Source organism: Sphaeramia orbicularis, chromosome 6 (assembly GCF_902148855.1).
Source record: "Sphaeramia orbicularis chromosome 6, fSphaOr1.1, whole genome shotgun sequence".
Taxonomy (NCBI): domain Eukaryota; kingdom Metazoa; phylum Chordata; class Actinopteri; order Kurtiformes; family Apogonidae; genus Sphaeramia; species Sphaeramia orbicularis.
The window spans coordinates 34374416-34398401 of NC_043962.1; the positions used below are offsets into that span (position 1 = coordinate 34374416).

General features: G+C 41.0%; 1 protein-coding gene across 5 annotated transcripts in view; it reads right to left on the bottom strand.

Annotated features, from left to right (window-relative positions):
• reln (reelin) overlaps positions 1-21872 on the bottom strand; it is a 109850-nt gene extending 87978 nt beyond the window's left edge. For 3 of the 5 annotated variants that reach the window (XM_030136425.1, XM_030136423.1, XM_030136422.1), the window contains exons 1-2: positions 21312-21872; positions 193-300 (exon numbers count right to left, since the gene is read on the bottom strand). In XM_030136425.1, coding sequence (XP_029992285.1) covers positions 193-300; positions 21312-21564 — 361 coding nt within the window. In that variant the 5' untranslated portion in view covers positions 21565-21872. The remainder of the gene's footprint in view (positions 1-192; positions 301-21311) is intronic. The other 2 variants (XM_030136426.1, XM_030136424.1) reach the window with 1 other exon arrangement.
• Positions 21873-23986: the final 2114 nt, after the last annotated feature.

The following is a 23986-nucleotide window of genomic DNA, read 5'->3' on the forward strand; positions in this document are numbered from 1 at the left end:
TGAGCTGGGTCAGGCTCACTGTGATGCTACGCAGTCCCAGCCCTAAGATACTATTTAGAGTATCTAAGGACTTGTTTGTGCTAAAAGGCGAAACTAAGTTGAGCATTTAATGAGGAGCTTATATTGGCTCAAGGAGTGGAGGTCATGGGGTCACTCTAAACAGCCTTAAGTGATATCTCTTTTAAGACTTACCAAAGCCGAAGGCAGCTGGAGCGGGAATGGGAGCAGACTGGACTGGTGTGGAGGTGTAGAGGCCAGTCACCAGCAGACCATCAAAAGATACACTGGTAGAGATGGTTACTGTTAAGAGACAGAGAAAATAACAATGTTTATATAATATAACCAGAGATATTATAAATTTGATTAGAGTTGTTTTTACTTTTATTTTGAGGAAAGTCTTGATTTTATAGACATCAAAAACAGAAAGAAAGAGTTTAAGCTCCCATATTGTGCAAGGGAGTTGTCATTCTTGTACAACGCATAGTGAAAATATTGTGTATTATATTTCATTTTTCAACAGTTTTTGTTTTAGTGTCATTTTAGTTTTTTCATTAACAATAAATACATAAAAGTGTAGGTCTTTAGTTGTTTGTTCAGATGATTACAAGCAATGTTATGCACTCAAGCAAAGCTAATACTGTACCAGAAACACAATACATAATATATAATACATGCATGTTGTACATAAAATTATACCTTCCAAATTAAGAGTTAGCCAATATGCCTTGATTACACCGCATTTACAGGAAAAACTGATAGTTGGTGTGATAAACATCTACAAGCGAAATCTACACCACAGCTCCTTAACATCCTGTGGCTAATGCGCTCAGAATTCAGGTGTTAACAAATGTAAATGTGAAGTGATTATTATGAGAGAAATATGAGACCATATGCCCTAGAGGAGTGGAGCCAGATGTTAAGGCAAAGGAAACAATGTGACACACAATGAATGGACCTGGTAAACAGAAATGTGAGTCACCTTTGAAGCAGTCTGTGAGGAAAACAGCACAATAACTTCACCTGCCTCCTACCAGACAACACTTCAAGAATGTAACTTAACTCATCCTGTACAAATTGCAGTGTTTTATTCAAAGCCTGTCCTTATTGACAAACATGTTAGAAGAGACTGATGAGTTAATTGGCTGAAACCCTGATAGCCTGGCTTGGCCCCTATTCATCACAGGCCACCACAAACAGCAGCAGAGCAGAGAACTGCCAGAGGTCTATTATCTATCCATACAGATCTACAGCTTAGTGTATCCAGCAGCAAGTTAACTATTGATCCACCCCGTAAACAAAGGCCCTGAGTGACGGGACCACAGAGCCGGCTGCATCACCGGAGGAAAAGAGCTCAGCCACTGGACCGCTTCCAGCCAGACAGATCAGGGCACAGGGGAACAGTCTGCGGCTCAACCGAGAACATGCCCCCCCCCCCCCCCCCCCCCCCCAAAAAAAAAAATACACTTTTACACACTGAGGAATAAAATCCTTTGCAGTGGGGAAAGATGCAAGCGGTGTTATTTCCTGACCCTGGAATCCCCCTGCTTTTGGGGGAAACTGAATGGGAAAAGGAGGAGACACCCACAGCACTGGTGTGTTGTTAGTAAGAACAGCAACTTGTCAGTATGGTCTCAGGGCATTTATTCTTCTTGGCTTAGCCTGTTTCGATGTAGGAATCTGGGCAGAGCAGACTCCTGTGTGGCCCAGTGTCTCTGCCTGTCTGACTGGCTGACTCCATTAACACATCCTCAAACAAAGCACCCAGCATATATGTCTGCATACGTCTGTGCATGTTGGTCCCACACCATGATTTAGAGTGAGTTCAGCCCTGTCTCTACTCCATATCAAAGCCACAATAATTTATCCCACAACCTCACTTTATTACTTCCAGACATTTCCTGTTCTCTTCTCCTGTCACAGTTTTGTACAAAAACATTGCTACTCCATAACTGTCTTAAGCTTATTTAGTCCACAGCTATGTTTGACATAAATACGTTTCTATTTCTTAGCATCCCCTTAAGGATACAATGTGAAAACGTAAGTTAATGACAGGTGGAGCCTGACAAGTGCACACAGATTTTGTGGTTTACAGAGAGCTGGTTGTTTGTGGATGTAAGTGGACACCATTTCTAAGATAACAGTATGTAATGTTGCACACTGCTGTATTTGTAGGAGAGAAAATTAAAACACTTAGGCCCAAGTGTAAATATCACTCCTTTGATTTGTACCCCCCCCCCCCAAAAAGACCCATAACCTCTTCATAGAAAAGAATCTACAGTTTGAAACTGACATGTTTTAACCCATAAGGACCCAGTGATACTTTTGTGGCAGTTCCCAAATGAATTTTGCTCTATATTTAACTTTCCCTAAGTGACTTATCACCATTTATTGAATTACTATCTTCTGTATTTTATGTTTTTCAGTGACAATCAGGTATTTTCCTACATTTAATTTACTAATCATGTAGATGTTCATAAAAGCTAAGAGTAAAGTTAAGGGTTATTATAATAAAAACAGAGAAAACGGAAGAAACCGTGACTTTTCCTGTAAATCTATCACTAATTGAACATAAACCAAGTATCTCCATCCACTGTCACTGATCCAACTCCATGGGTTTTACTGGTGAATCAATGTTGTTGTCGGTGTTTCCATGTTCACTAAGGAGCCTCTGAACATCCAACTGCGTCATATCTGATGACCATGAAAAGATGACAAACTGCATTTTACACCAATTATTTACAGGTATTAATAGGATTAGTGGATCAACAGGTATTAAACAGTTTAGATCAGTTGATGGTTTTAGTCACTGGTGGATGCTTGGGTCTTTATGGGTTACGACATGTTACATGTGCATGTGCTCCAATAAAAATCTGCATTAAAACAAATGATAATAAAGAATCATGGGTTAACGGTGCAACTACAGAAAAAGCTAGAGGTCTGAATCTTAAGTCATAGTGTTTTGGGAAAAACAAACAAAGCAACAGACACATTTGTCACAGATTAGTCTACTCTGTCTGCTTAACAGCATTGCCTAATTTAACAATCAACAGCTAATGACAGATCAGAGCCCAGATGGTAAATGGTAAGGCATTGTTGAGAAATATTCAATATATAGGCATAGTTCTCATTAGCAAATTAAAGACTTGGAAGTCATGTGTTTGCACATGCTAATCTTTTTCTGAATGGCTGCAGAATTACAATATGGACAGCAAATCTATTCTCTGCATTTTCTGCTGCCTTGTCAGCTGTAAGCGCTGCCAAATTCTGATTTTACATGTGTATAAAGAGAGGCCATATTGTGAGAAACAGATATTTTTGCTTGGCAACAGAAGAATTATCATATTCAATCCATGATGCTCAGAGTACCTCGAACACTATGTGGCGTAAAGGACGGGCGCAAAAGGCCTTCTCATTCAAACAAGCAATTATTATGTTCATACTGAGCATACACATCTTTTGTGCTATTTTTGCCTCAGAGAATACAGTTTCTATTGAACAAATCCATTCCAGAATGCGGAGGGACGCGTTATCACTGTTTACATCATGCTGGATTGATTCAAGGCCATGGTGTGATGCAGTATTTAATGGAGTAATGGACTGGGTTCAATGTACTAAGTTGGACTACCTTTATTATCATCCTTACACACAACATGCTTGTATCTACATTTGAACTGACCTGCATCACCAAGGTTACACACACTCCATTACTCTCCACAGACCACTCGCATATGTTCCACACATACAAAAGATGTTTCTGCCTTCACTGTGCTGATTCTCTCTTTATTCGCTGCTTACACTTCTTTCTCCCTCTTAGCCTCACTTCCATTTGAATCATGATAAAAAAATGTTCTCTCCTGCACTTTTCCCATCTACTCCCTTCTCATGCATTTTCTGCTCCCTTGCAGCGGTGTACCTGCACTCTGTTTGATGTCGAGGTGAGGGGAATAAGAGTGGAGGGGAAGCAAAGCTGGGGGCACAAGGTTACAATCGAAAAACAAGAACAGGGGCGAAGAGGGATGGAGAAAAAGGGGGGTAGTGGAGTGGCCCACGGAGACCAGCGCTACCTGATCAATACAAATGCAAGATCTAAATTATTTAGACAGGCCTCTAACACCCTTTTCTCACTCGCCTATGGAACGCATCAGACGAATGAACCAATCAGAGGAGATGAGATCAGATCAAATCCAATCACCTGTGGGGGTACTTTTTGCACACACACACACATACACACTCTCACACATACACATAGATCTAAAGCAGGAGGCTGACGGTCTTTGATGGTAGCCCTTAACATTCTTGTCCATACTTCATTTCTGAGTACCGTTCACTAGGCCGAGGGGGATGAGAAGCCATAAGGCGGGAATGAGGTTGGACTTTATAACAAACACTCTCATCTAACACTTTAGCAGGTTCTGCATGTGAGCAACAATATGCACATTGAAAGTCCAGCTAGTTTTGTGTCAGATTTTATCCAAACATCTGCATTGAACTGAAGCCTTTCCCTGGCATGAACCTAAAAGCTTACTATGAAACATGAGGTGGCACAAAACCACATTTCGGACCTTTTTAAAAAAACAATAAGACAAGCTCTTCATGTTTAATAATTTATTTGCTAAGCTTATAATAAAATATTCTGCAAGAAATAGAACAGACTTGCCTTCTATGTGTTTTAAAAATAAGGTTGAAAAAATAGAGAATGTTGCTTTTTTTTGTTTTGGAAAAACAGGGGCTAAGTTTTTTTTTTTTCAACCCATAAAGTTTTGTGTGAAAGACTGCAGTGAAGATAGAAATATTGTGTTTTCTATGTTCATTTATATTTCTGTAGTGAATTATCTTCTTTGCTAATTATTGGTAATTTGCATCTCTTAGATTATGATAATGTTCTGTATAATTATCTACGGTGCCCAGAAAATTAACTGACTGATCATTTGAGACAGAAACACAACACCATGATAGCAAATGTTTGATGAGGTAAATAAAACGTGATTGTCTGGGTGAGAGTAATACTTCACTTGTAAATTACGCTCCCACTAGTAAAAAAACTCCAACACTTCTTTGACTTTTGTTGAGCGTAAGTATTAAATATTGTAATGTATTTACCATTTCAGTATTGATGACCATGTTATCATTTGGTGTCAGAGTAACATGAAGGCAGCTACTGCTTATGACATGTTAACAAGAGACATAGTTCTCTAACACAATCAAGTGTGTCTTGGCTTCTGACCTCAAACATCCCTCCATCCCATTTCATCTCCACATCATGACAAGTCTGGCATCTATCAGTGTACAAGCATCTAACCTGCATCTTGAAAACACTCATTAAACAGTATAGCACTCTCATACACATGCACACACTCATACTTTATACTTGAGCACACCACAGAGCACATCCCCTGGCCCTAAGCCAGCATGTAATATTGATGATGTGATGTGGTATGCCTCATTACAGACACACACAACTGTGCTCTATTCAACTATTGATGGGCCTGGGGCTTTCTTCACTTCTCTGGATCTACCAGGAGTAATGTTAAGGCACAAAGTACCAGCAAAACAACACAACAAAATACACATCCAGTATTGGCTATGCTGAGCTGAGCTAAACCACACACAAGCAGACACATGCAGATGGTGATTTACACCAACCGTGCACTCTGAATACACACACAGACTACTAATCAGGGATACAAAATTAATCTTCTATAACAATCTATTCCATAGTAAACCAGTTAATTGCACAGCCTATTTTCAATCTATGTTTATCCATGTGCAGAACAGTATATTATCTTATTTCAACTTTTGATTAATTTTCATTTGGGACTGCCACTGATTCCTTCTGTTCACCTGAAAATCCAGAACAACAGGACAACATTATCTCCTTGACTGCATCATTTGAACCTGAATGCTGCAGAAAAAAAAGAAAAGAAAAAGAAAACTCTGCACGGGACAAGCAGGATACTGGAAGAAGACAGCGAACTGATGTTTAAGATTTTATGATTTACTAGAGTACGGTTTTACTCCTAACCAAAGAGATGTGCTCCTGTCAAAAATGAATGTGTCTGAGGCCAACAGAGATTCTGGCTCTTCTGCTTATCTCTTTCTTTATTTATAGTACAAGCAGTGAGGGAGCCATGATTGATAGGTGGTTTAGGCTGATTCTTCGACACAAGCAGCTTTATTGGCAAAAAAGTGCCTCTCATGTTGATAACCGGAGACTGGGGGAGGAATCATATTAAGGATCTGAAAAATTGGTCCCAGTGGATTCCTATGAACAACATTCATGTGTCCTTAAGGTGCAGCAAAGCATGGTGGGCACTGTGGTTGGCAAGACTTGGTGGCATGAGCTCATTCTCAGAAAACAGCATGGGGAGGGATTAAACTAGTGCTGGACAGGAAGTCTGGGAGCTCTGAAAGAAGACCTGATTTAGTTTGCAGGCTATTCCACTTGCACCGAAGTGCCCCTGTGGTTGGCATGGACTGAACAGCTCCTTTCTGCTCTTTGTGTACAAACACACCCACCCACCAGTCTTAACCACACCCACTTACATGACCTTTAGACAAGCTAGACCGCCTTGGAACACTTGAAAATACTGAAGACTGAGAAGACATGACCGCACAAATATGTCTTCAGTGGCAATATCAGAGTTTCATGTTATTTTTAATTAGTGTTGACTTTTTCTTTTCAATTTCAGTTATCCATTTTGTAAGTTTCAGGTTTATTTTCAGTCTTTTTTGAAATATGGGATCGGTGCTTGTAATAATGTATAGAAAACACTTCTTGTGATCTGATGGTGTAAACAGGTAAGGCTCAAATCTGAGAAATTATTAGACTTCACAATTCAGTTAATTTTAGTTTGCTTTGTATTTCAAAGTTAGTTGATAAATAAAAAATGTTAGAGCTCTCTAATTACAATAACCTTGGTTGTCACAGAAATTGATTTATAATTCTATAGAAAGAAAACACCATCAACTAGGCTGCAGACAGACAGATAAACTCATATGATCTGCTTAATTAAACCAGAGAAAAAGAGAGTATTATCAATGAAATCCCAAATTTCCTTTCAAGTGAACCAAGAGGACGCCCTTTGTGTTTCCAAATGGATGGAGTTTTTCCTGGCAGCAGTCTAGATAAAGATAGCCGACCATCTGACCCATATCCCACTGGCAGACACACTCGTGCCCGAGAGAGGACCAGGAAATGGAGGCCAGACCATAGGGAAGCTATAGTTCCATCTGTTTCCGTGACCATGCCAGTGTTGGGGTGCCACTTCCTAAAATGCTTCAAACTGTCATTCACCTGAGCATAGACCTGTGATACAACGCACATATTTCCCCTGACAGGAAAGAGTAAACAAATCATTGAAACTGATTACAAGTTAAACAAAAGCAGACAAACTGTTTATATACAGGCAGTATGAATGTTTTTCACCAGTTTCCAAAAAAAAATTGTGTGGGAAGAGTGTTTCTGCACATATATGTGGCATGCGGTGTTCCAGTCAGGTCTTAGAGGCATCATTCCATTGCGTAACCTTCTGGCACCATCCTGGCCTGCTGGCACTGCCATCTGCTGCTGTGAAACACTAGATCACAGACAACCTATCAGCCATTGAGCTTCTACAGGTCTGTTTAACTACACCATCTCCCACATCTCTGCAATGGACTGAATGAAAGCGACTTATCACTTGGGACCAGTTGAGCTTTTTACGATTGCTGCCAGAAATAATAACAGCTCTTGTTCTCGGTCCAGTTTACGCTGAGGTTCTCCCCTGTTTACAAGGAGAAGAGTTGAAGCCTTCCTGTCTGCCTAACTTGGCTTCACCCCTGCAACAGCCGTGGAGAAAAACAGGAGTGAAGAGGCAGTTCTGTCACAGGCATCCTGTTCCTCACACATAATCTGTTTCAGAATCACACTTTATTGTGCTGCATTCATGAGATGAAATGTATGGGTGCATGTCTTACATTTATATGAGCTTATTTGTTGGATGGTGAACACAAAAAACAGAAGTGTGACTGTTATTCAGCACAGACTTATGGTTTGATTCTCTGCTTATAGTCTTAAAATATACCATTTACCCAGAAAATTATGCTCTAAGGCCATTTTTTACTTTGTTATGATGTTTTATGTGCACATTTGCCTGAGGGTTTTATACAGCGTGTACTATCTATCCTCAGACGCTCTGTTTAGATAAGGACATACTCCCTAAAACACTTTACAAGAATGGGAGGTGAAAGAAAAACAAAAGTTCAAATTTTTTATTCATTTTGACAAAAACAAAATAAATTGTGACAAGTCAAAAGTTCTTCTCTTTATGTGAAACTGGCTTTAATAGTAAGTCATAACTCTAGATTTTCAACATTATTCATTGGTTTATTGTACAGAATCTTCAAAAAGCATGTAGATCTCCACTTATCCCTTATGCACATTCAAGATCATACTAAGTAAAAGCATTCTGAAAGCATTTTATTTATTAAAGATTTAGCACAATGGGTTTGTTATTCAGCATACAGTGTTTAATTGGTGGTTTGTGTAAGGGTTTACATTATAATAGGGTTCAGGAACACCATGATTCTTTCCCTCTGTCGCTTGGTGACTGCCAGGAGACTGAGCTGTCCTTATGATCAACACCATGTGTTCTTCAGACACAGAAAAGACTTTAGCCATCCAGCCATGACAAGCATTTCATCTTCTTATCTGAGACATTCTGAAAATGCTAGCACTATCAAAAGCCAAGGTGTTAACAAGACAAGAAAGACCCAGAATGAATAAACATCCTCATGTAAACTTGTCTATATTACGAGGCCTTCTGCCAGTGCATTTGACTTAGAAAATGTAAGGAATGTAAGAAAAGAATAGAAGCATGGTCAGCGTCACCTACTGGGGTAAGACCCAAACCACAGCACACACAGAAGTTTAGACATATACAACACACTCAAACCATCCCAATGACACCTTATACATCTATCGATATGTGTAAAAAGATACGTCTTCATCACATGGTAATCTTGTAACTCCAAGCTGACCTACAAGACAATTATGAAAGTGCACACAAACAAACTGCAGACACTAGATGTATTGCAAGAGTGTTGCATACCTCCCTTTCCATCTCACCTGCTCTGCCTGATAGGAAACAGGAAGGAGGTAATGAGGGCCAAGCTGTCAGCCTCAACCTACAAATGTAACCTCACAGGCCCTCTTTTCACTCCGAGGGTCTGACCTGCTGGGTCCCTCTGAGGAACACCAGGCTACTTAGCCTCTGTGACCTCCACCCTTTCCCCACAGCTGGTCTGCCCCCTCAGACTGGTTCACAACTGAGCAAACTATGACCGGAAAACATCTGTCAAAGCCATAAGCAAGGCCCGAGACTCTGGAAGACCAGGGCTCTGCACAGACATGTCAACAAAAGACTCATGTCAACAAAAGTCACGTCCGTTCTTTCCAGTTGACCGACACAGTCAGATAAGTTTTATACACAATTATTCTGAGTTACAGGAAAGAGCTTAAACATGACATGCTGGAAGGGGGTCCACGGTATCTGCACGACTGGAGAAGCCAAATTTATGACTTTTCAAGACATTTTTCAATGTGTCTTTGATGAAATTTAACCTTACATTCACATAAGTAACAGTAGAACAGGCCTCATAGTTATAGCCTTGAACCAGTCTTAACCATGTTTTAATCCAGCTAACATTACATTTACAAATCTCCATAACTAATGTTTCTGACTCTGGCATTCAAGCTGCTAAAGCTCATATCTGAACCCCTCCACTCATGAATGACTGGTGATGTCTCCAGTCATTGCCAACTCCCATTACGCTAAAATGCTACACACTGCTTACAAATTTAACAAATTCTTTACAAACATTTCAAAAGCAAATATAGTGATAACATTTATTGTGTCTGTGGAATTTGTAAAACCTTTGAGTGCCAGATTCAAGGATTAATTACAGCCTAAATTTAGGACTATCAAATTCAAGACCTTTTAAGCATTTTTAAGGATCCTCGAACACCCAAGGGTCTAAGTGCTTCACAAAACTACAACTGCCAAATATTCTCTCTTAACAGCACGCTCAGTGTCAACAGACAGTCAAAAATAATCAGTAGTGGTAACACTAACCTGTAGAGCAGAGGTCAGAAATATAACCTTGATACAAACATTTTAAAATATTGAGAGATTGCCTTGGTACAGCAAAAAGGGGCACTTAAGTCTAACACACTGTAAGGACAAACTAAAGCTTAATTTTCTATGATTTTAGTCTTTTTTTACCATTCCCATTTACAGTACACTATTAGAATGACCGTGTGATCCAGCTGCAGGGCAGGTAGGGACTTTACATTTGATTTAATTAAACATATTATGATTTTGAGCCTGAGAGTGTGCTCATAATGCTCAGATGAATTTGTAACAAACATAGCAGATGTAAAACACACCTATACTATTTATTACAGGGAGTCTGCTCAAACTTTGTTTTACTTAAAAGACTGAGTATACAAAACACAAGAAAAAAAGGGGATGAAATTAATACATTTCTGTGTCCTGAAGCAAAACAGCAATGTTTTATAAAAATCAGTAGAATGATTGTGATTGTAGGGAATAATTTCTATCAGAAAGGGGATACCTGCAATAACTAAATATTTTTCCATCCAACACTGCATATTCCAGGCTCACTAAGGTTTATGAGATGAAAGAGAATAAGTAAGTAAGTTAGCACCAGGTGCACCTGCCCTCCTCTTAGCCATCCTCATGGGCTGACACTTCAAACTGCAGTTTTTATCAGAGTATCACTCTGGACTTCTGAACTGTTTTAACCTTTGTGGAAAGTAAAAGACGTGATGCTCACTTTATGTTTGACAGCAGTTGTTACTAATATTGAAAAAGAAGTCAGCTTTTATTTCATTTTTGTGGATTTTTAACTATATTGATGGCTGTTGCCTTATACAGTTGTGTTCTTTACGGTGTGGGCCACAAAGGCATCAACCAGGAGCAGTGTTTCTGTTGCTTTTGTTTTGTTGTTATGAAAGGCAGTTACCACTATAGTAAAAGAGAGTAGCTTTTGAAAACAAAGATGTATGTTCTCAAGCTGTCGCTCAAAATTAGTCCACAGTGAGTCCATCTACCTGTTCCTGTAGCGTAACAACATCTGTACCTAGTTTTAAATACCTACTGCATGGAACATCTGGACACATTTTTCTCATACAAAACCAGACAGCTGTTCTCTCTGTTAAGTTGTGCTACTGTATGCACACAAAATGTGCACAGCAAAGTAGACGCACACACACACAGTCTCAACATGCTCCCAACTATTACAGCTATAATAGCTCTTATATTAATAATGGGACTGTCACTTTACACTGAGGTTCACTTTACATCACCCACTCTGCCTGTCTCAGCAAGTCTTTCATACCCTGTTCTCCCTTTTCTATTCTGCGTGTTCTGTATTTAACTATTAAAACACTTGGTTTTTTTCTATGTATTGTGGACAAGTAAAAATCTCAGCAATCATGATGTAGAGGGTGTAATTGCCTGCATTGAGGGTGCATTGTTTATTTAATTAATTAAAACTGTAAAATTTCTTATGGTTATCAAATGGAAACAATTTAACTGATGTGATATGGAGTTCCCCTAAACATAAAGTTATTGCCATATGTTCTTTTTAGCTGAACACTGAAAATATTGTGCTGTCTTTTGTTCATCCAAAAAACTACACCATCAAACACAGATATAATTGGGAGACAATAGACTCTGGCAAATTCTTCAGAGAGCTCAAACACATCCTGTGAGCTGGGAATGAAGGCAGGATATTGTGTCTCACTTTTTTGCTCTCTACTCCCTGCTCATTCTTGGCGTGAAAATTACACATTACAGCCAACAAAGTGAAAAAGTACTGACATTAGTCAAACACCAATGTGCCGTCATAGCTTTTGGTTATGAAGGCCTGGGTGGGAGGAGAGTGGCACAGGGTGTGGAGGGGGCTGCACGGTACAGAGGAGAAAGATTGATTTCTAATTAACAAGCTGGTTTCAGTAATGAAAGACTAGATGGTCTCTACTGGCAGTGGATCAATGTGGAGCATTTCCCCTGACATCTAGTCTTAATCACTCCAGCTCAGCATGGTAAGAATGCACTCATTGCTGTAATTAACTCTGTCACATCCCCTCCATCTCCCTTTATTTATCCCAACCCCTTTTCTGTTTTAACCTCTATCTCAGACCTCTGCTTTCAACAGATAGCAAGGATGACTTTATCACTCTGTAACCTCTTCTACTGAGACGTAGTCACTTGTGTCTTGAACTGGTAACAAAGACACTGTGATGAAGTGTTCTGTGATGAGTTGCCTGTGTTTCTATTTTGTGAATTTACTCTGAAATATGGTCAGCTCTGCAATATCTTGCCAATTTTTTCACATATTTTCCATTGAAAATGGAAGACATACATGATTGCCATCCCCAGAGGTGATGTGGTAAATGCCTATATATGAATAAGGGTGGGTCTTATTTCACAGAGTGGCACAATAGCCTTAACTTTGTAGGAGTGCTGCCAGCTGAGGAGCAGAAAGGTGATATCTCACTTATTCTTTGTACTAGACCTTTCTCGTTCTGAATTTCAGAACCAGACTAGCTGACAAGCAAGACATATTCAAACCCCTGCTGTACTGAAGTGTAAGACAAGCTGTTCTACCCCCCGGCAGAAACAGACAAAAATCTCTTTTTATAGCTAAACTACAATCATCATGTTGTGGTTGTATACCTCTGCCAGCCATTGCAGCTTATGTCCATTTCTGTTAAGACTCATGTAACAAATGCAGTGAAAACTGTGAAGGAATTTATCGAATTCAATACACTTTTAAAGTAAGGGTGTAATCCGTGTTACTGTTGTGATAACATGAAAGTGTTTCTGTAAAACATTATAATGTCACAGTGGAGCTGACCTTTGACCTTGTAGATACAAATTGTCCTGACATCATTATTTTGTGTGAAATGTTGATATAATTATAACTAGAAGCACTCGGAGAGCGCAGACCTCCGCCAAGGCTGATCAGTGCCCCCCCCCCCCCCCCCCCCCCCGTGGGCCCCCCCACGCCAAGGAGGTTATGTTTTTGCCAGGGTTTGTTTGTCTGTCTGTTTGTCTGTCCGTTAGTGTGCAACATAACTCAAAAAGTTATGGACAGATTTTGATGAAATTTTCTGGTCTGCGCCCCCCCCCGTGGGCCCCCCCACCCCCGATCACCACCAAAATTTAATCACTTCTTCCTTATCCCATTTCCAACAAACCCTGAAAATTTCATCAAAATCTGTCCATAACTTTTTGAGTTATGTTGCACACTAACGGACAGACAAACAAACCCTGGCAAAAACATAACCTCCTTGGCGGAGGTAATAATTAGCATTATGAATTAAGTCCATTTTGTGAGGTCACAGTGGCTAACCTTTGATTGTCTAACTCTAGTTCATCCTTGAACCGCAAAGAAGATTTGGGTCAGATATAATGAAAATACCTATGTAATATACATGGTTGCCCAAAAATTTGGAATACAATATTTGTGTGAAATTATTGTGAGAATTATGTGTTTTTTGTAATTATGTGTTATTTATTCTTGATAAATAGTAACTTGGATTCAGTATGTAATCATTACATCTGGTCAAAGGTGACTACTGATGTGTATAAATAGGAATAAAAAGAGGAATGTGTCTGAAAACTAAATTATCCCAACTTTATGGGCAACAGTGTATTATGTTTACAAGAATTGTGAAGCAGTGGATAAATGGAAAACCAGAACATAATGCCTCAAGCAATAGCTGTGGCTGGTGCAGAGGCAAAAAAATATGTTACTTGTTCATTGATATTACATTTTTAAGATCTGATTTCTATGAGAACTGAGAATTTTCATATTTTCTGTAGGACTGTTAATACTATGAATTGCATCAAATTATTATATTTTAAGGAACCTAATGATGTAAACTAGTCTGATATGCTCAGAAATCCAGATAATAAACACATATCTACAGCAACAACAACAAAATAGATGCACTCATCTCCATTATAGCCTGTTGGGAGAATCTGTAAGAGGGTTTTAATCCTGAGTCAGAGCTCACAGTTGACACATATACCAGTGGGAGTGGAAAGTAAAAGGTTTGATATGTGAGATTGCATGACAGAGCATTAGGGTAATGAAGTATTTGCAGGGGCTCTGTATACACCAACCCCCTCACCCATGCTGTCATTTTCAGCAGGAATACGTGCAAGGTTGTGCATGTGCATGGATGTGTAATCTGCCTTTGCCAGCCTACTATGTCTCTTTGGCCAGAACAGGCATAGATGTTTGAAGGAGGCTACGGCTGGATGGGGGGCAGGGCTGGGGCTAATCCGCCTGTGCCGCTGTGTGCCCAGCACCCAGCCAGTTGCACCATTTTGCCTCCTCTGTAGTGGGTCCATTGGAGCACTACAAGGCCCATTTGAATGCTATCAGCACAGACGACACACTGCCCCCCAAGCAGGGATTACCGCTCTCAACGAAGGCGCCAGGAGGAGGATGCAGAGCAAGAGGAGGAGAAGGAGGAGGTATACAATCCTCTAACAGCAACTCTATTCTCTAAAAGGAAGAGGCTGTCCACAAAACTGACATGGCAATCAACACTGGTTAGGTTACCACCCCATGAGAACAACACGTCCAGCCCGGAGGAGGTGGAGGAGGAAGAAAGGATCCATCACTTTTCAAAATACAGCTTCAAGCCACTTAGTTTTCCATAAGACAAGCGCACACTGGTCCATTGTTACGAGTTAGATAGGGATGGAGACATTAGCAAGAATTTGCATAGGGACCGCTCTTAATGTGGTATGTGGACCTGGTATTTGGGCCTTGTAAGAAGGAAAAGTTTATAATTGTGTTTACAACCTGTCTGTTAGAAGCAGACATGAAAGAAATAGAAGCAGAAAAGGAGGGGTATATGAGCCACTTTTTAGGAGACGTTAGAGGGGTGTGTCTCCAGTGTTTTCCACTGAAGAACTTCAAAAATACCATATTTTTGAGATTCATCATCACACCCTCAGGGTCTAGAGTATGTTGTGTGGGCTCTGATGTGGGCACTGGTTTTCTGTTTTTCATTATGATTTATTGATATATATACAATAGCTGAAGGAGACCATTCTCTATCAAACCTAAAACTTCAGCAACAAATGGCAAGTGAATAAAAAAACAAAGAACACTATCAAATGTTTGAAGCTTCAGGCATGGAAGAACTCATAATGCCACCGTATTCTGTGTGATTATATGTTTCTGAAGTTTTGCCCACAGTAGATTCTCTGTTGGTGCTTGTGTTCTGTAAAATGTAAACCTGCAGAAATGAACACAAGGGAAACACAGCAGTCATGTACGTAGTACGACAGCAGGAGCTTAGCATCTGCATAACTGAGTTTGTATTATCAACAGAGAGGCACTCCAAATCAGGCAAACCCCCAACAGGCAAGCACACACTCCAACATCCTGAAAATACTTATGCCCACTCGTCTGCCCACTTACAAAAGTTAGTGAAAGCACAGCTCGCATTTGCTTGTTAAAAGCTTTCCTGTTTTGGCTGGAAAATGAATCCAATGAGGAAATTGAAAATAAAAAATGCAGAAGCCCCTTGTAGCTTGCAGAGATAAGACTGGCACAGGAACACACCTCTGTCTGGCAAGGATCCACACACTGTCTTCATTTTTAGCTCTTTCTGCCACACCTGGCACAATGCTGGCATCGTTTTGGCACAAGCCTGACAAAGGCTAGCAATGTCACTGTTATCTGAGGCAATTCTCCATGCTCTGATGCAGTAAATCAATTTTCCAGAAATGTAGCATATATGTGCCATCTCAACTATCAAGGTTTCATATTTCCTGAGCTGCAAAGCCTCCATATGACAAGACACAATGGCACAAACCGAGCAAATGTGCCCTTCAACACAGGTATGTTGCAGAATTACACTGTCACAGATTGGCACACTGTGTTAGAGAGCCTACAACATGCTCCGGTGAAAACATGTGACATTGCCTTTCAGCACCTGACAGGAGAATAATACCAGCCTCCTATTTCAGCCATCATGTCGTATTTTGTTGTAATGTCAACGCTAAGAATTGTCATAGGCTGCTGATCAGGACATTTGTGTTTAGCTAGCGGAACATCTGACCTGTCGTTATGTCTTGATGGATCACCCACTAAGGGCTGACTGTTGTGTGCATGGCCAAGCGTGCTTGTGTGACAAAGAGAATATTCCCAATGAATATCCATTCTCATTTCTCGCCCATCTGCTTCCTCATATAAAGGAAACTGGCAAATCTCACTGAATACAATGCTGTTTAAATGGTTCATCATTCAATGTCCTCAGAGACAGAACACCCAAACACACCCAGTAAGCCCATACAAACAGTAATACACTTGACACACTTCTCTCTACTCAGTGAAGTGACCTATTCAGACAAAGCAGCAGGAGGCAGAAAGGCTGAAGAGCTGGGAAGCTAATGAATGCATGGGTTTGGACCACTTGAAAGTGCTAGTGCCATCCGCATGTTGCTTTTGCTTTGCTCACAAGAGAGTCTATTAAACCATTAGCCCCAATCCCCTCTGCTCTTCCCTCACTTTCACCTCTTCTAGTGTCTGTGCTCCCCTAAACTGGATATCCACATGAAAACTAGGCCAGTTTTTTGTTGGTTCACTGCCCAATGCCTGAGTTTTCCTGATCTGTTAAATACAAAACACCATAGTTAAGTTGATCAGAGATGCAAGGGGTAACAGACAGGTGGACAGGAATAGTAGGTCCACCAGCGAAATCTAATCACTCTGGAGGAATTGCGCACCAAGCAAGGCAACATGGGCAAGAAGTGGTCAAAGGTTAGAAAGCAAACCCTTAACGATCAGTCAGAGGTTAAGAGCTAGAGAAGGCGATGCTGACATCCGACGGGCTGCTGATGTCGCAGCAGATTAATGACATTTTGGCATTCAGTCTACAGACAAACAAGTCTGTGAGCACCCGTTTGTGATGACTTGAGGATGGGCCCCCCCTGTTTCCATGACGTCTCACTGTGCTTTTATTGATATGACCAGGTTAAGGGTGAGATAATACCTGCTTTTCCACAGCCCTGTGTCTGTGGCCTTCTCTTCATATGACTGACATCTTATTCTACAGACATCCCGTCAAAGACACACTGATAGAAAAACTCTCCCAACCCCAACAAGTAATCAACTTTGCAGATAAATAATAGCTTGCTTCCCACTGCAATCTGCGCTGAGTTGTTTCTGTTGGTTGCCAGGAGAGCTGCTACAGTAATTCACAATGTCTAATCTGATAGGTTATCACTGAAAGAGCTGATGGCATTTTGTAGGGAGGAATTTATCTCAAAGTTCCCATTAAGAATGTCATTTAGTGGTGAAGTCCAAATCTCCTTGAAATGTTGATTGTTTCTTGGGCCTCTTCAATCATTTGCACATGAAAAGGTTTGTGGAACAGGGACTGAGGCAGAGACCACTGACAGATTAGCAAGACCATTTCAGCATATTCTCAACTAGTACTCTGAGTATCACCCTTGTTTTAACCTGTGTCATTTTGTCTGTCTGTTATGATACACCAGTGAAGACGAACTGCTGAATCCCTCTGAATAGGATTGTTCCATTTCCAAGATCATGCAAAAACAATGCACATGGTGAGAGTGAGAGCCAATGCTACCTCAGTAAAGTAACACTTCATATAGCAACATAAAAAAGAGATGTAAAAATACTCACTATTTTTAAATACCACAAACATTCAACTGACAGACGAACCAATATTAGACAAAGTACACCATTCTGTGGTAAAAGTAACATAACATGCAGTCTCTTTGAAACCACTGACATGCTTTCCTCACAAGTGCAGATGTATCATTACAAACTAGAATGAAATCAACAGAGAGTATAATTTACTAGACATACAAAACCTCTAAAAGAACTATATTGGCCCAAATCCATGTATCCAGTCATTCAGTCCAGACTTGCTGAAGACACCGCACCACCATTCCAAGCTCTCACCAATCTTTTCCATTGTTTTTTCTAATCATACCGAGTAATACTGCAGAACAGTTGTCTTTTCTACTCATAATCTGAATCAAATGTGCTTTACTGGCAGTGCTTTTTTTTCTAATACTAAAACAAGCTGTTTGGAAGAATTTTGCCTCTTCCTGTCCCCTCAGTGTTGTGTCACTACCCCTCCTGGACACTGCTCATCTGTGAAAGTGCGCATGTAAAGTTTCCAACACACACGACAAGGAACACGAGGAATGAAAGCAGAACTCTGTGATTAACTGTGTTTAGAACAGGGCTCTGGGTTTTGTATTCTGATGTTGCTTCCTATAAACATGCGGTTGCTGTATGGAGAACATCTCACATTCTCACAGCAGTGTTAAAAGAGGTTAGAGACTGAAAGAAAAAATGCTCTGACATTGCCGAACTAAAGAACTGCTTACTGAGTGTAGCAAAAGTGGTTTAAAAGGGTCCGTCATTTATTTAGAGGACAGGCTCAAATCCCAGTATGACCTTTATGCTTCTCTGTCTCTTCTGAAAGATAAGGCTGTATGTGGGCAGCATGTGAGTGTGTGTGAGTGACACTTGGTTTCCATTTGTCTGTTACAAGGGCTGACCCTAGAGTCTGAATGCAAGCACACAAATGTCCACAAATCTTTTCATTTCTCTTTCTGTTTGCCAGCAGTTCAGAGTGTTTCTACAGAATTTCTGTTTCCATTTTGTCCACTATGACCCAGCCAATGCACCCACCCTCTCAAACATTTCACAGAGAGAGTAACACAACCTCTCTTGGTCATTTCATTCTGTTAGCTAAACACAGTAATCTTGTCTACAACGCACACACCGAACACTGCCCACACATGGTCTTATCATTCAAAAGCTATGGAGAGGCATAAGGCGGTGAGGTCAGGTCAGAAAACCTATTACTGTACAGGAAATCAGCCATACATCTTCCTCGTGCTCTGGACTAAATAGTAAGGTGGTGTTTGGGACACTCACCTCGTCTCTTTTATAAGAGGTCATGGGCCTCTTTTCCTTTCCCAACTTTCCCTCAATCAACTACCAGCCTCTTTCTTTGCACTCTTTCTTCAGTTTTCTTTTTTGCAGCTTTTCAACACCACACAGCCAACATGGCTAATACCATACGCCCACCATTTCCACATGCAGCTCTTTCAGTGGTTAGATCACACATTGCTTTTAGAAGATTAAACCAAATGTAATCCAAAACTAACGGCCACAGAGCACATAAAAACAATGGGAAAAAAAAACAAAAAGATGAAACCAAAGGCACATGGAGGAACAAAAGTGAATATCAAAAACTCACTGAGAAATGAGTAAAAATGGCACAAGAGCACTAACGCAACCCTTGCCATCATGTGATTTAATGTGTAATAAAAATAATAATGTTTCCTCATCATTTGTTTAAGTAGAGCAGCCAGTTACATGTCCATTCACAATCCAACATCTGTGCATATAACCCTCACATCACGCACTATTAGATAAAGTAAGAAGTGGCATTGATAAGAACATTTTAATGTGGATGTAACCATCTACATTTGTGAGGATCGAGGGTGAAAAAAAGAGAAGTAGAGACTGAAGAGAAAGACTGGGGATTGCTTCTGATTGCACAACTAAGGACACAGTCAGCCACGTTTCACTTGCTCACTTGCCATTTATCCTTCAATCCCAATGCAGACTCAACAAAACCCTAGAAATGTAACAATGAGCTCCATCATGTGCCAAAACATGGGACGGGAGAAAAAAAGTGAGCAGCTTGGAACCCTGTCATTTTTTCCGTGCAAGCCCCAGTGTTGGTATCTTATCTGCTCAATCCTCTCATCATCATTTAAATCTCCCCCTACTCCATCCGATCCCAGCCGTGGCCCTATTTAAATCTCTCCCTCCTCCCAGTCCACCACATTTCTAATGCTAATTATTTAAACCTCTCTGTGTGCTCTATCCCTCCCATCCACCAGCTAGTTATTCAAATCTCTCCCTATCCACTATCCCTACAAGCCCGGCCCCTGTTAAAAGGTGCTTGAATGAAGGGTTGATCCGGGCTGTTATTTTCAGACAGAGGATAATACGATTTCTTCCAGACTCCTCTGTTTTCTTGCTCTATTTTCCCTGGACTTCTCATATTCTTTTCTTCCTATATACAATTACACAAACTCTGCTGAACATATCCCTTTTAAATGTAAGAGGTTTATTTACCATGATAATGGAATGTTGCTGTTAACAACAGAAGGACAATGTAATAAATCCAATGCTGTATCAAAGAAGGAAATTAAATACAACAAAAACAGAACAGAAAAAGATATCACCAACACACAGTTAAAATGTATATTTGTATGTATAATGTGTATACATCCAGCCCTTCAAAAACAGGATACTTGCATGGGAATGTGACCCCAGTTGGTCTGTGGTGGCCTGAGCAGGTCACTGTCCTCAGTGTTAACTGAGCAGTGAGACTGAGTGACTGAGTGACAGAGTTTGGGAGGTCAGAGGGGATGTGTTTTCCAGGACTAGATACAATCACATCAGTGTGGGAAAGGGAAATTAATCTCTGTCACATCTGACACTAACATGGTTAACAGATTTGTTAATTTCTGTCAGTAAGAGCATCTCTTTCTCTGGTGCTCTGTCCATCCCCACTTGCTGTTTTTACAATCTCTCTCTCTCATTCAGTTGGAGGGATCTCGCTGTTAGTCCTGTGGAGAATCCACCTACACATGGAGCATCAGGATCACAGCTCAGTAAACCACCAAAGCTGCTCACAGCACTGAACAGGAGTCCCACTCAGCATCACTTCTTATTACAGTTACATAAATGCTTCTAACAACAGCCACTTCAAACAAACTACAGTGAACACTCCATGCACAGAGTACACCACATGTGTGAAGCAAAACACCTGCACTGAATGTACGCAACACGTGTAATATTATAATGCAGATGGTTTTCTTTTAATGTTTTCATATACGTCATATGTGATAATTTTAGCAAAATTCAGCAATGTGTATTCATTAAGAAAACATTAACAATTATAAGATGAAATTCAATAACTTGAACTTCAAAATATAAAAAGAATGGGATAACTGTTTTAAAACAGGACAAAATTACTAAAGTGTTTGTCACTTGTGAAATTTGAAAATAAATCAACTTTAAAAAAAAAAAATGTTTCATTGATATGAATCAATGCAAATATTACCAGATTGCTGAAACAACAGACTGTACAGACCCTCTTCAGCATGCAGTTTAAAAAAAACAAGTGGACACCTAAGGGGTGTGCTCACCTTGGTACTCCTGTCCAGGGGTGTAGGCAGTGGGGTTGCCTGTAATTTGGAGGGTGAGTAGCACCTCTCCCCCACCTTCTGCCACCCCGGCTCCCTCCAGCTCCCCATGGTGGGTGCACAGGAAGAAAAAGGGGTTGAAACGGGGGTAGAAGCTTGCAGGGGGGGAGCCCAAATCCACGCTGCTGCTCCCCAAGACTAGGGCCAGCAGGGCACAGCCTAAGGCACCCCCGAGAGAGGCCCACGCGATGGCCATCTGCCCTCACAATGCGAGGGACTGAGGGAGTGGTGGTAGGTGAAGAGGTGAGGAGAGTGATGAGTGGGAGCAAGGAAGGCACAGGTAGAGTTCCAGAGGGCAGCTTTTGGAGTCCACAGATGAGTCCTAAGTCCAAAAGTGCGTGCGTGAAAGTGTGTGTGTCTACGCCTGTGTGTATTTGTGTGTCCAGTAATGTGTGTGAGTATGTGGGCTTGGCCGTCACGAAAACTACAGAGCTCTGTTCTTCTGCTTCCTCTCCCTGTACTACCTTCACTCTCGGGGAGTTCAGAGCTTCGCCTGTGCTGTCCTGCTCCAGCGTTTAAATACCTCACCCCCTCCTTCTGTTTCCCTCTCTCCACCCACCCTCCCTCCCTCTCTCTGTCTCTCTTTCGCTCTAACACCAGCTCCACGCGTGCTGTATGCGCTCTACGAGACGGCCTCCCTCCTCTCTCTTATACAGCTCTTCTCTCCTCCCTCTTCTCTGTCAGTATATCACTCTGCCTTTTTCCTTAATCTCTTCCTCCCCCTCTCTTCTTCCCGTCTCTTCACCTCTACCCTAAACCACCGTGTTACTCCACATTGCACTCTTGTATCCCTCTCTTGAGACCTTGAGCTGTCTTATCTCCATGCATCTGTTAGTTTTTTCATCCTTAACAGCCCCCTGACAGATCCCTTTCACTCTCCTCTTTCCTTTGTTTTTTTGCCCATCCACCAGACTGTCTCCTCCACTCCCACCCACTATCACACCTCCTTTCTCCCTCCCTCTTCCGCTCTCTTCACCTCCCTATCCTTCCTTCTCTCTGCTGCTCTCCTACTTTGTTCCCCTCCCCTCTTTCGATTCCCCTCTCCCTTTTTTTCCAACCCTGTACCTCTCTGACTCTCCTCCTGTCTACTGGGCTCAGATTTGTTTTTCTTCTTCTCCGCTGTTGCTTTTTTCATGGGTTTTCCATCAGAATCTCCTTTTCCACAGGATTCTCCAACTTTTTTCCCCCTGTCAGAGCCGCGTGCGCCGCCGCTCTGCTCTAGATTAACCCACCACTATGGTGCAGACACCAGCCATAATGCCTCCCCCCACTACCACCATACCGCGCTCCCGCTCATCTAATGATGGATAAGTATTTCTTTAACACCCTGTACAGACTCTCCTGAATTTCTCGCCTTTCCATCTGGGAATAAATGCAAACAACATGAATCTTAACCTCTAATATTTTTCAGACAGACACCCTCTGTCTTTTTTCTTTTGCAGCTCATCCTTCTCTTGCACTGTGTCTAAGTGATACACTGCCCCCCTCCAATATTCTCTCAACAGACCTCGTGGATACAAAAAGATTAATTTTCCGAGAGCATCACAAACACACAAACATTCCCAGTGGCTATGCAATCCCCTCTATGGTACAAGGCCAAAAAAGAATAACCACTTTAAATAAATTATCACGGTACACAGGCAAGTTAAAGAAGTTGCTGTTAACACAACTGAGTGCCTCCTCTAGTGTTTCTCTTTAGCTGCCCGCTGGGTTTGTGTGGTTAAGTACCTATTACAGATATAAACACTCCAAAGCTACAAGCTGCACACACTCACAGCCATTTCATGTCCAAACAGCCTTACTGACCCACAGCAGGAGCGCACAGCTAGGCCGCTATGGCCAGATGCTTTCACAGTCAAAACGCCAGACACAAACACTACTACAACTACACACACACACACACACACACACACACACACACACCTCTTTGTGCATCCATGGATACAGATACACACAGAAAAAGGAGCTTACTCTCTTATCAACAAATAAGCACATATTAAGCAAACCATGTATTGAAGCGCTGCCTGGTTCTCCTTTCTCTTTTCTCTGGCATTAACAAAGATTAATATTTGGCTCCAGTCAGTTAACTCACCTGCCAAGCCAGCTGCTGCTTCGCTACCAGCACGTCAGCATGTTTATCGACACACCACTAAAGACATCCAGGAGAACTGGGCAAAAGGCAAACATTTTAAAGGAGCACCTCAATCACTTTGTGGATTACAGTGGCTGATCTAAAACACACTAACTGTCAAAACTCTTAATGCTAAGACAAAAGCAAAAAAAAATCAAAAATCAAAAATCATACATCCCAGAGGTTATTCAAATACATTCACCCATAGTTTGGCATGGGGAAACAGTTTTGACTTTTAAAAACATCAGAGCAGTCTTTATACTTTCTAGTCTAATGAGGACTTAGTAGCCCACAAAACTTCCTCCTTTCTCCTTTAACATACACATATGACAGAAATGAAAGGTTTTGCAGTTGTTTTTAGTTTTTTTTGCAATGGGAAAAGAATAAGTGATTAATGGATGCATATAACAATGATCAACTTCTCCAAAAGCCTTAAAGAAATAAGCTCTCACAGAATCCAGTACACAAAGAAATATGTTTTCCTGTA